At 43.8% G+C, this 13,601-nt stretch overlaps 1 protein-coding gene across 5 annotated transcripts in view; it reads right to left on the reverse strand.

Annotated features, from left to right (window-relative positions):
- The window catches only part of sorcs2 (sortilin-related VPS10 domain containing receptor 2), a 381,906-nt gene that overhangs the window by 16,533 nt on the left and 351,772 nt on the right, over window positions 1–13,601 (reverse strand). For all 5 annotated transcript variants that reach the window (XM_086165424.1, XM_086165422.1, XM_086165423.1 and 2 more), the window contains exons 12-14: window positions 12,124–12,200; window positions 11,921–12,012; window positions 3,031–3,138 (exon numbers count right to left, since the gene is read on the reverse strand). In XM_086165424.1, the coding sequence (XP_086021550.1) occupies window positions 3,031–3,138; window positions 11,921–12,012; window positions 12,124–12,200 (277 nt within the window). The remainder of the gene's footprint in view (window positions 1–3,030; window positions 3,139–11,920; window positions 12,013–12,123; window positions 12,201–13,601) is intronic.

Consider the following 13,601-nt stretch of genomic DNA (forward strand, 5'->3'; position numbering starts at 1 on the left):
GGGGGCACGGGTAGTCTGACCTCTCGCCGAAATCTGACCGGCTGTCATAGGAATGGGCGGCGGACCATCTCCTCTCCCCCACCTGTCCTTGGTGCTAAGTCACTTCTCAAAGACTTCATTATGGGATGGCAGGCGCTGCTGTCAAAAATCGAAACTCTGTGGCAAGGAAATAGACCCTGGCTAATCTGTCAGACATGAGCCACTCTCACCACCCCTTCTTTGGCCGGGGACTCTATCTCTCTCCACCCAGATGGACTAAGTATGTGTGTGTGAACATGTGTGTAACTGACACATAGCAGATAATTGTGAGTGTGAATGTTCAGGTCTCTCTTCACTACGCCCGACTGGTTATCGGTGTGTGTGCGCGCGCCCATGGATGTATGTGACCATCTCCTTGACGTTCTATGCGGATTATGGCTGGAAGTCTTATCCGGTCTTATCTACGGACCGAGGTCTCGAGGCTGAGATTGCGTGACAGGTCTCACATCGGCTCGCTTACAGACGGAGAGATTGTGTACTCCGGTCACCCTTCGTTTTCACCGTTTCACAACATTCGCTTCATGTGGACAAACAAATTTCAGCCTGGGAGAAAAGAAGAACTGAAAAGAACCGCGGTTGTGCTAAAATATTATCGGACCCCTGGAGCTGTAAGGCTCGACACATGCAAGATAATGAGGCTTTGAAAAATGGAAAATGCAGAAAACTCCTTGTATTCCCGTGCTGGAGCGCGCTCTATTCTGTATAGGGATGAATGTCGGAAGGATATTAGACTCAATATCTGACAGGTGCTTGTATTTAAAAATAACAAAAAAGTTGGCATTCGATCTCGGCGAGAAATTCCAGTTTTGTGTTTTTGTTTTGATGTCATAATGAAGACATTTCATTTTGCTGGGTGATAATGCAACCCGAACACTCAAAAACAAAAAGCTAGTTATGTCATTATTATGCTGCTATCCAACCAATGCTTGCTCAGATATCATGCAAACCAATGACAAACCAAACATTTAATGAAAATAATACAAGCGGTTCACACGCTTCGGTTCAGCTCAGCAGGATATTTCTGAACTCGACTGGGCTTCCTGGTTAGATAAAGGTAAATAGATAAGCAAATATTTGTGACATATGTAGAATACCAACTTCAGACACAGGCAATGGGGTGACCACGTCGCAGTAACACCATAAAACCTGCATGTCAGAATACCGTGGAGTCAGAAAGTTGTGGCTTCGTTGGCAGAGTGGGTGTGTCACAAATCAGAAGGTGGGTGATTTGATTCCCAGCTCAGCCTTGACTGCATGTTGAAGTTGCCTTTGGTAAGACACCGGACCCCGAGTTGCTCCCAATGGCCCGATTACGCCTTTCCTGGCAGATCTGCTGCCTTTGGTGTGTGAATGGGTGAATGTTTTCTACTGGAAAGCACCACACAAGTGGAGACCATTTACATTTTTTTACTTTTCTGCAGGGGGTTAGAGCGGTCTTCCTTGGAACCCAACATTCCTTGGATTCCCGCGTTCCTCGTAGCCAGTCAAAGTGTTGTTGAGCAGGACACTGAACACCTAACAGTTCCCGTGGTGCCGTTCTTTAGCTGCCTTCTGCTCATGGTGGATCCGTGGTGGGTTAAATCCAGTGTTCAAATTGTGCTGATGTTGTGCAATATCTATAGGTGAATGTGACAATAAAGGTATTTCTTATTTTTTTCTTGAGTCCACACCCCATTTACGATGCCCAGATAGAGTCTGAAATATCCTTCTTTCATCAATCTGGATGAGCCTTATTCCAAGTTTGAGAAGCTCAGGCTTTCGAGGCGGAGCCTTCCTCTTCTTTTTTCGGCCGCTGCCTTCAGTTGTCACTGCAGCAATTCAACACCCTCCATCTAACCCTGTTCTCTATATCTTCTTCTCTCACACCAACTCACTTCATGCCCTTTCACTCCATCCATAAAACTCCTCTTTGGACTTCCCTCAGGCGTCCCGCCAGGCCGCTCCAACCTCAGCATTCTTCCACCAACATATTCACTGACCCTCCTATGTCTATGTCCAAACCATCTCCGTCTGACTGTATCTCCAAAACATCTAACATGTGCTGTTGCTGATTCCTGATTCTATCCATCTTTGTCACTGCCAAAGAAAACCCCTCAAAAACATATGCTTTTGGACATGGGAGGTATGCCATGATGGGACGATAATGCTGGTTTAAAACAAACCTCTGCCGGCCGCATAACCAGGAACAGATGATCTTAAGTGTAATGACTTTAACTTCCAACAATGTTTAGAGTGAGGGTTGGGCTGATATGCACTCTTGTGGATTGTATTGCAGATCAGAGAAGATACTGGCCACTTTGGTGAATATTTGCTCCTGAATGCCACAGTTCCATTACTGATCTGTGACGGCGAGAAAAGTTCGACGGAGGTTGTTGGAGCCCGAGCCCGTCAAAGCACAGCGGCGAAATGTCAGCGAAGAGAAAAGTAAAGCCGAGAGGGAGGGCAGAGGGCAAACATAGGCCTCCTGTCAATCCCTTCAGCAATAGTAATCAAAACCTCTGGGGGTGAAGGGAGTGAGAGTGAGGCTTTGCAGGAAATAAAGAGTGAGAGCAGCTGCTGTTAACGCCTAGAAATTGGGTGCCCTGCTCTGACAGATCAAGAGGGAATTGTATGGAATCTAGCGCGTGGCAGGTCGACACCACTTCACCTTTAGAGGCGGCAGCTTGAGAAATCGGCAAAGGGACTTGAAGTGCCCGAGGAGAACCCGTGCATTGAACTACGAAGGAGTGTTTGACGTCCTCAAAGGTTAATCACAGTTGTGGGAGGCACTCGAAAGGGTCGGGGGGGGGGGAGAAGCCACGGTCCTGGATGAAAGAAGGTGAATCATGTATCTGATAAAACCGGATTGCGAGTGGACGTTCATTAAACTGTCACTCCCTCGGAGATCTGAGTCCACAATACGGCCATCTACGCGTTTCACCCTCCGCCGCACTGGTGGAGTAGAAGTCCTCCGACTGATCATTTCCTCGGACGAAAAGCGATCACACTCACGTCATCACAAGGGTCTCGTCTCCCGGCTCGCTCAGCAGTCCATCGACGAACACGGAGGTGCTGGTGAAATTGTGAATGGTCCAGGTCTGCCCTTCGTCAATGCTGAACCTGTCAAGAAGAAAAAAGAAGAATACTCTCGTTGAGACACTTGCAAAACACCCCTGGGGGTGATGATCCTAGGGTAAACAAATAAAGAAGTGTTCCGTTTTAATTTGTCGAAAAGCATGTCGTCTGATTAGTTTGCTAATGGGATATAGAAATAAAAGACGACAAAGGCAAACATTAATATCGCAAAGTTATGAATGATTTCAGTGGCATGAATTTTAATCTCCCCCTAGAGCTCCTTGGAGTAACTCATGTGTTTGGCATTTAAATCCCCTTCAATCCAAAGCGAAAATCTGACACATGCAAAACAAGGCCATCTGCTGCACTTTTATTCACATTTGGCAGCAGTGCTGAGTAAACGCATGATGGAGGGTGATCAATGACTAATCGAGCAGCATAGGGCTCGCACTACAGGCTGTGGGTGGTAATGATTTGCTAACAGGAACTGCGACGTGATAATTAGCAGGTAAACATGCACAGTTAGAAGGGAACAGAACGGGTGTACCGAAGGCTCCTGTTATCGGAAAGAAGTCTCGGAGAGCTTGAAGTACACGTAAAGTGCTCGCTTTGTCACGATTTTCTGTGTTTTTTCATTGTCAGCTGAATCGGTCCATCTAGACGCACAGCTGCCTCCCACGGCAGGCAATCAGTGCTGATTTAAAAGCTTCAGCTCCAGTCCCGCTAGTTGCTGGTTGCCCCCCCACCCCAGTGGACAGGTTGCCTTGTTTGGCTTCTCAGAACCGAACCTGTCCGCCCAAAGCTCTTCCGGAGCCCCTGCGCTTTCTTGCCGGACTCCAAGAGTCCCCTCCCCCCCCCACAAATTGTTCCCCTGCTACCATCTCTCGGTAGAGTCTCAAAACTCACCCTGACTAAGCGGCGTTGTTATTCTTGCAGTTGGGTCTAAACCCGTCACGCTTGAAATCCTGGGGGCGTTTTATGAAAGGTCTCGGGAAACGTCAAACGACTTTTTTGAAAGTTGTTCAACAGTTTTTGAGGTGTGAAAGGCTGTCAGGGATTCTAGGGTATGTAGAACCGGTCATTACGCAAATGCTTTCAAAGTAGTCTAAAAGCTGCTCTCGCTGATGTACCGTTGAACATCTTTGGTCCAGTCCAAATATACTCAGCGTCTGCGAGTATTAACGTGCACGGAGACAGATAGGGAGAACCAATTATTCCGCTGCCAATCTCGCAGCAATGTCTTCAGCTCTAACGGCAAATTCTGAAGGGGATACTTTTATAATATATTTCAGCTGAGTTTCCCTCCTCAAGGTAAAACTAGACTATCTTGTAACGCAAACCCACTTTGTTCCTCTGGAGGCAGCGGCGAGTTGCTGTAAGAGCAACAATCCAATGCTGAACTCTGATCTCTTGTGTCACCGATGTTGACGGTATGTACAGCTGTCCGGAAGTGCGGATTTATGTGCTGTCTGTTACTCGGTTGGTCTTTGGGCAGCTTCTAGAGGTGTACGAATGGGTGAATGCAATCCAGTGCAAAGCGCTTTGAAACCACTAGCTGTGAAAGCGCTCTATAAGTTGAGACCATTTCGGAGTATGCCACTAGATGTTCTCATTTTCACCTGTTCTGTTGTTGCTGAGTCACATTTTCTGTTGATTAGACCTTGTTAAGTTCTCATTACTACCACGTGTTACTTGTTTGGTTTCCCTTTATAAGCCCCCTCAGTTTTTTTATTTATTTCTTTTTTTGCCTCTCTTTGCTCAGTCTTGGGATTTTCTATTCAGAGAATGTATGACTGTAAGTTCCTCCTCAGTTTCCTCTTGTGCCTTTGACCTTATGCCTTTGCTTAGACTCTGTACTCCTTTATTATTACTAAAAATAAAGGATTATTTATTATTATTGCTGGCCGATGAATTGTTGATGTTGTTTGGACTTCTTTCCCTTGGGACACACTGTACGTTCAGAACAATTTTGCGCTGCTCTGTGCAACCTTTTTTTTGAGTCAGTAAAGATATTGCATTGAATCTCGTCGGCATCTGATGGTGCCCTGAGGTCTTGTGGTAAAGCTTCGGCCAGGTACGCAAGTGACCTGGGTTCAATCCCTCAGTGAAACCTGTCAAAAGGACTGGCCTAAACATTGGTTCCACCAAGACTGTCATGCTTATCAACCCTCCGAAGCCAGCACAGATCACGGCCCATCAAAAGCTTGTATAACTGACTATGTCTGCCTGGGTAGCAACATTAGACCAGGGTGGCAATAAAGGCATTAGAAAAGCCAAGGCCACCTTTTCCAAACTTAGAATCTACAATAGGACTGTCCAGACCATGTTGCTGCATGGGTTTGACTGTTGGAGTATTTTTCAGGGAGTTGCTGCATTTCACAACAGCACAAGAGGGATCTTTCAGATCTTTTAGTCTGACAAGAGGGAAGGTCTGCATGAAAACACCAAACAGATGTCCATCATCAGAGATCAAGAGATGGCTCAAGTGGCTAGTGTAGACTGCTTCAAATGAACCATAATAGTGTCCCACAAAGAGCTCTCCATTGGAAACCACAACTAAAGGGCACACCTGGACGCCCAGGAGCAACACGGTGTCAGAATGTTACTTCAGGGCTGAAGGAGGTGGGTTATCCATGGCGCAGGTTCAAGTGATGGCAGACGACTGTGCAAGGTGGAGAATCAATAGCGGATTAAAAAAAGAATAGATTTGTCGAATGTGAAGAACCAGATCAAGAGTTTCAGCCAAAGGCAATGCCAATGAGATAAAGGATTCAAAGCCAAAGTTTCTCGTCTAATGTTAATGAATACTGTGGAATATACGGTTCTTGAGAACTGTAAGTCTTGAAGTGATTGAAACTGCTGCTTTTCCTTGTCAGTGGCCCTTTGTGCTGCAACTACCAGTTGGAGCGCTAAAAGTGGAGGCCAATGGAGTTGGAGCTATATTTTATTGACTCTGCTCCTTGAAGAACAAAATGAGTCTAGCTCTGTCTTAGCGTGGGTCCATGCATCATGGATTATCTTTTTATTCATATAGAGCTGTAGATGCGCAAGAATGAACGGATCCTTTATTTCTGTGTCAAAATTGTGATGCTCCGCAGCCTATTAAAAGCATTCATTCTCATGCATTCATTTATCTTCAGGAGCACTGACAGGCTTGACGATCACAAAATATCTCCTATCACCGCTCTGCAAACTATAAAAATAGAGTGCAGCCTCTGCACAATGCCAACAAATAAATAAAGTACGTGGTAAGCTTTCAGTAAAGAGCTTGGATCAGGCCCAAAAAACCCTGTCCTATCGTCAGGCTGAAACTAGGTTCTTGACAGAAAGCTCCTCGACCGGTCAGTTGTGGAATCTTCTTGTGTATCTGGAAAGCTGCGGCCACATGAGCGAACGCGAAAGGACATAAGCGCTACGCCGATGACGCCACGGTTTACTTCACATGTTAACCTGCCAGGAGCTTCTCGTCCGTCTCCGAATAGCTAAAGATCAGCAGCAAAACTGTTTCACTACCGCCCTCCATTTGTAGTTGAGCTTAGCTGACCCAGATGGCCGCCTTCAATAAGCTGTACCGCAACATTGCAGGGATATGCGGTCCTGCTTTTAGCAGAGCAACGGGAGCGTTTCCTCCAATCTGCCGTCAGTTTGAAGAAACGTAAAACAAGACTTAGTGTAGGCTGGGAGAATCATAAATCAAAAATGTGCAAAGCACGATCCAGTCCAGCTGGCATGTTATGCTGGTATCTAATATTTTCCGCCTGCCGACTTTTCATAATTAACTGATATGAATACAGAGTCCCCCCAACAAAACCTCATGTTTGAGAGAGCCTTGCGAGAAGTACTTAGATATCACTCTTGGAAGTTTTGATGTGAAACTTGTCGAGTGGCTGTGAAAATTGCATTCCTTTGATGCGTGTATCATGGGGCCAATGGTGAGAATATTTGAAATAAAGACCCGGCGGTCCAAAGGAATAAGTCATGTTTTTAGAACGGGACATTTTTTGAAGCATTTAAAGGAGCATTTTGAGGTCACGGAGAGCTTTCAAACAGAGACGACCTGCTTTCCGTTTAACTCCCGTTTCCGGCGCGCTGCGTCCACGCTATCTTCCAAAGCCTAGCTTCCCTTTCAATACCCCAAATATCTTATCCTGCTTTTTCTTTCTATAACCTATCCATGGAGTCCAGAGCGAGCAAAGATGAAACGCTTATTGTGTGAAACTCCGCAAGAGTCCTTTTCCTGCTGTGACTGTCTGTCCTTGCAACATCCCTCCTGCTGCGGCTCGCCCAGCGCCGCTAAAGCATAGGGTGTTAAAGCAACCTCATTGTTGCATTAAAAGGTTAGACACCAGCCTTCCTCTGGAATGTTGACGTACGGCAGCCGCAGTGTACTAAGGTCGAAGCATCAATTAAAAAGCACAAACTGTGTTTTTTTTCTCTCTACGCAGGGAAACGGCGGGAGGCGTGTAACATTTTGAACTCGGAACACAGTTGAATGTGCGGCGCTGCCTACATTGATGCCCGTGGTGATTGTGCTGGGAAACTGATTATAATAAGTCCTGGGGTTCGGTGCGAAGTGTGGGGAACAAATGTGCTGTCGGTTCAGCATAACATCTTCCAATGAAACAAGGATGACTATAAATAAAGTGTCTTTTGATCAGATTTCAATTAAACTGCTCTTTCCTCAAGTACATGTGATGAATTTAACCGTATCCTGGCATGTCTGACGTGATTATGTTCTATGGCCATCATTTGACAAAACGCAAGCGTATTCAAAAACGTTTTGCCCGATTGCTAAACTTCGTCCCCAGATTGGTGAAGTGATCGGCCGGCCTGCGAGTAGGACTTTTCAGATCACCCGCAATTTTTTGGGGTTCTGAAGAACTCCGATCGGTGGAAAACACTTACAGCATCTCCGCAGGTTAAGTGTGCAGTGTGTGTTCGCAAACATCGTTTTTTTCATTTCAATATGCTTTGTTTTAACTGTTAAAAACGTTGCAAAGGAAGAGAACCTATAAGAAGTGGACGCAGAATGAGACGATGTTGAAACTTGAAGATTACCAGGAATTTTTTGCCACAGGTAAAAAGTCCCTGGTAATAAAAGCTCAAGGGTTTTCGTTGGAGAAGGGCTAAAGCTAAAGCTTTCATCCGTGTCATGAGATTTTTATGAAGCTCTTTGCATTGAGTCAAGTATGTTCACCATTTATAGTGCCATGTGTCAATTCTACAGAACCTGATTTATCATTTTGTAAAAAAACATAATTATCATTATCACTATCGGGGCAGCAATTCTTGGCTCTGGAGCCACATGTGGCCCTTTCTTTTCTACTGTTCACTGTAGCCTTTAAAAGAAGTATTTCGTTTAAAGCTATGATATTTTAGTACTGTAAAAATGGAATTCTAAATTTGAAGATTATGGTGATCTTGTAACATCAAAACAAAACATGTTTAATTTCTTGTTGCTCACAATGTGCCTCAAAAGCACTGGACAGCTGAAGGTTCTGAAGTAAAAAAAATTACATTAACCAGGCAAAATAAATATTTAAGGTTGCTATTAATTTGCAAATATATATATATTTTTTTCATTTTTCTCCTTTTGTAACTAAGGCTAATTCAGGTTAATATAAGTTTAGCAAGTTTTATTTCATAAATATGAGGAGGCTTCAAACAGAAATTGAACATTATTTTTTTTAGACTTCAAAATATTTCTTGCATGCAAATACAGAATTTTGTTGTCCTTTTAGCAGTTCATTGATTTCATGAATGAAATATGCTATAGATATTGTTATAGTTTTTTGTAATAGAGGCATAGAGGTAAAAAACACTAACATATACAGTTTTATCTTCATTTGGTTTTGTGGATCCCAGTATTTTCTTTTCTGTGGGTCCAGATGGCTCTTTGATTGTTTAAGGTTGCCGACCCCTTGGCCTCAGTGAACTGCAACTAAAAAGAGGTAAATACATTAAATGGCTACCGCTGAAGCAAACCATGGTATAATATACAGTTTATTATGCCTCATATTTCCCTCATTCAAACCACTTGACGACTTTGCAAGCCCACTGCTTGTAGTGTGATATAATTAAGCCTTAAAATATTTACAAGGTCACCCCAGAGCCAGCCTGATCCGACATGGCACCCCAGGAGAGATTTTTATGATGCCCTCCCACTGTCTGCAATTTACATAGGCTTACAGAAGAAATCAAATTGAAATCTTTAATTTAAAAGATAACATGTCACCCAATTTACATGCTTAATAAATTGCAAATGAATGCCAGAAAAAATCTGAAATGTAATATTCATACACTTACCACAAAACCAAAATCTTGTAAATAAGTGAAGGAATAATAATAGTTGCTTTACATTTGAATCCTGAGTAATAACTACTTTTGAATAATTAATAGAATTAGATAATTATCATATTTAATTATATAAATATTTTCTTTGCCTTCATTTGTTTTTCGAAACAGGCCATATAAATAAGGAGTTGATTTAGGAAAAAAAAATATGTAGGGAATTATTCTAAGAAGGCGATGAATACTTATATTTATATTTTTTATTTTCCAAAGGTTGTGGTGCCACCCCAGAGCAACAGTGCTCTTAGCATTCACATAGAATTTGCTTAAATGGAGCAGTGGATTGGCTGGACAGGAGGATATTCTGGTACTGGTAAAAAATGCTCCAATCAGTCAGCGCCCACTCGGAAAACCTCGGGTTCATGAGTAAATGTACACAATGCCCTTCCTGGCCATATCGACACCTACGCTGCATTATTACACGTGAAGAAGATTTAACTTTGAAACGGATAATCTTTGAATCAGTCAGGGACCAGTCCATGAGGTGGTTTCTACGGCAGGTGGATGAGGAGGTTTGGCTATTCCGTGAGGAAGGTCGACGCGCCAATGAGACATCGCGAGGGTCGTTCTCTGCACGCCACCTGCCATGTAGGAACTTGTTCCTTTGAACAGCGAACATACGGTTTCACAATGGCGTTGACCTCCGGCGGAGACACGCAGCGGAGGTGTTGTGGATCAGTTGCGCAAAAGAACTGAAACAGAGTGGTTGGTTTTTGGCCACAATGTTTTTGATGTGGAAAAAAAAAGCAAAGAATTAAAAAAAAAAAAAAAAAAAGGTTTCTATTTTGAGAGGCTGCCTTCGTCCTCCATCATCAAGGCACTTTTACTGGGCGACACATGGACGTCCGTCCGAAAGGTCATTTGATTTACGACAGCGATAAATGTATTTTAGTGCTGCCTTATCTGTGGTTTCTCATCATTTGATCCTTGTTATTAAGGTCGACGAGATACCATCTTGCGGGGTTTGACATTGTGCGTGGCGGCTGGGAGGAGAACCTGAAATATTATGGGTAGGAGTGTGTGTGTGTGTGTGTCTGTGTGAGTGTGTGGGGGGGACTGGAAAACACTTCTCTAAGGTAATGAGGCCCCATCATCTGATGGAAGGGAGTCTAATGGTAATGAAACCTCTGCTGGATGCTAATGTTTGTTTTTTTTGCCTTATTTATTTATTCTGAAACATCACAGAAGCGCTTAGAAGGAACCTGCGGCGCAAAAGCCACGGTGATCTGATTACTTTTGTCATTAAACACAAATCACTTTAATTGAAAGTGTAAACCTCGAGTCATTGTTTCCCCGTTCCTTACGTTGATAGAATGAATTTTCCGCTCACATGAAGACCGACTGATTGGTGTGAAATCGAAAAAAAAAGTTGGAAAAGATCCCACCTTGAAGGCCACCCCATCAGACAGGGATGGACTGCATATTGGTGGTGTTGCTGAGTATACAATGCTGTTCTCAAAGACAGTGTACTGTAACAGGTATGTCCCGCAGAAATATAGTATATATCCATGCAGCGTCTTTCGCACGAAATTAACTTTTTGCAGAAACTTTTCAGGAACTAGGCGGTTTCTTGGTGCATTCGTACAGCAGAGGAACCCGGGACCATTGATGTGAGATCCTGGGACCATTCTTGCTTCTTCTCCGAGGCAGGGTGTTTTTAGGGTTCCACCTCATGAGCCATCAACAGATACTTCTTGCCATATTCAAAAGCTATTGGTCACTGATCAGCTGTTTTCTTGCATTTTCTGTCAAAACGGCAAGTTTCCGGCTTTTCTGGCCTGCTACCCTGCATAGGGGTTTCACAGGTTTCGTAGAGGACCATTGACATTTGGGTCAAAATGAGTGCGGCGTTAGCTAATGGCTAACGGAGTTCTTCACATTGCAGGGAGAAGATAAATCCATTCCAACTATCTGATAGTCTGTGGTTATTATTCCATGAATGCTGCGGCAGCTTCTACCTCTATGGTTTCCCTGTCGTCTCTCTCTTCTTCTTCTTCTGTGGTTTGTTTTTAATTGTGGTGCTTAATGTGCATGTAGCAAATGCTCGCCTACCATTGTCCCTCACTGCTAGTTTGAATGATAAACTAAGCCAGGAGGCTGGTTGTTGGAACACAAATTGAGCCGGACGGTTTTTAGTGCTGTGCTCTGAGAAGTGCTTTGTCTGATAGGAGCTAATGCTACCACTTATAACATGAGGTAATCTCTGCACGGTAGATAGAAAGAATCCAGCCTGCTTCATTACCTGGACCGGAATGGGCTGTAAACTGACTCGTAACAGCCACGGTTCCCTACCTCAGTGAAACTGAGAGGAATTGCGTGAATCACACTTTACGGTATGGAAGACTAATGAAGGATTATTGATACCTGATGACTCGCTGACTGTCATGAAGAATATTGGAGCTGTGCGATCATCGCTCCCCTTTACAAGGGTATTGTACACCGATTGAGATCATCACGGCAACACGTGTGGTCTTACTTGAGAATCTTAAGCGGAATGGAGGTGTCTTTTATCGCAACAATGACGCCACCGTGGTCCAGGTACAGGATGTGATGTTCCTCTTCAAAAACCTTGAGAAAAAAAACAAAACAACAAAAAACAAATTTTTTGACTCATCGGACAAGACAGGGAGAACAATGAGGAGGCTTTGGCGTGAGGAGGCGAGGCAGGAGGCGATGTACCTGTCTCCATGTCTTCCCGCAGTCAGAGGTGATGTACATCTCCTCTTTGTACTCCACCAGCTTGGAGCCGAGGTTACCTGCAGGAGAGATTAAGAAGTGAACATTTCATCACGTGCAAAGGGAAAGTCGCCAGGGAGTTACATCACTGACCGTTAAAAAATGAAAAGGTTAGACACAAAAAAAAAAACCAGCAAGATTCTGTCCTGCACAGCGGTACTTCAGACGCCTCTCGCAGAGGAGGGTCTGACCTGGGGGTCCTTTATGCAACTCATGCTCTTGTGATGTTGGCAAAATGCCGGGCGGCTGACATCCTGTGATGTGGAGGGTAGGAAAACTTTTGCTTCCTGAGTCCTGACAGGAGCCGAGGAGCCGGGAAGCAAATGTGCCATGGGAGGACTCACAGGTGATTACCTTCCAGATACAGTCTTAGATGACTCACAGGTGGTCCGCACTAAACAACAGGGTTACGTTCCAAGGGGTCTGTCGTTAAGCGAAACACTTGCATTTCTACCGTACAGTATTTGCATACACACAGTATAGGCTATGTGTACTAAACTATTTTACCTTTTCTGTTTCTTTAATGTTTATATTTACATGAATATAGGCCAATTATGAGCACGTACAATACGTATGTACTCACGGCTCTGCAGCCAGTGCATTCCGCGTGTATTTTTATTTTGTCCTAAAGCCCGCCGTAACCAAATATATCGTTAAGTGAGGACCACCTGTATTTTATTTTGCTCCACATGGTTTCTAATCTGGGGGCGCAGTGGTTAGCAAGACTGTGAACCCCGCATATTGGCCAGTGACAGCTGGGATTAGCCCCTGACCTCCATGTGACCCTGAAAATGGATGAATGAATGAGTGATGTATTATGAACTCAATTTTAAATGCTGTATCAGAACTTTCGAGGAAGTCTTTTGTTTTGCCGTTGGAGTATTGCATGTAAGCAGTGACGTTCGGTGAGGTTCATGGCTGGTGAAGCACGCCTATTGTGAGGCAGGAGAACTGTGTGCCTTACTTAGTGTCTCTTTGCAGCTGTTTTATGATCGCTCAGCACAAGAAACTAGTAAGAAGCAAATAGTTGTTGACAAAAAAAACAAGATACAGTGGAAATGTAGTTCATACAGCAAAAGTGTTTGAACATTTTAATAGCAACATAGAGAGACAGCAATACGTTCTTAGTGCAGAGCATGCCAGCAATCTATGTTGAGGCTCAACAGTATGCCGCCTCACCACACGTCTCTTCTCAGTATTTGAACAGTAAATGTGAAAATCTAGCGATTCTGCATCAAAAAAAATGTAAAACTGGTGAAGTTAAATGAAAAATACCTTTATAGCACAAATCACTGATAAAAATTGAATTATTTTATTTATTTAACATTTTTTTTCTTTCCAAGTTAAACAAGTGAGGCACAGCCTCTCCTGCCTCCCCTGACTGCATGTCACTGCATATAAGATACACTACATGGCCAAAA

This window comes from Fistularia commersonii, chromosome 19 (genome assembly GCF_037954325.1).
Source record: "Fistularia commersonii isolate RoL2024-O1a breed Wild chromosome 19, RoL_Fcom_v1.0, whole genome shotgun sequence".
Lineage (NCBI taxonomy): Eukaryota > Metazoa > Chordata > Actinopteri > Syngnathiformes > Fistulariidae > Fistularia > Fistularia commersonii.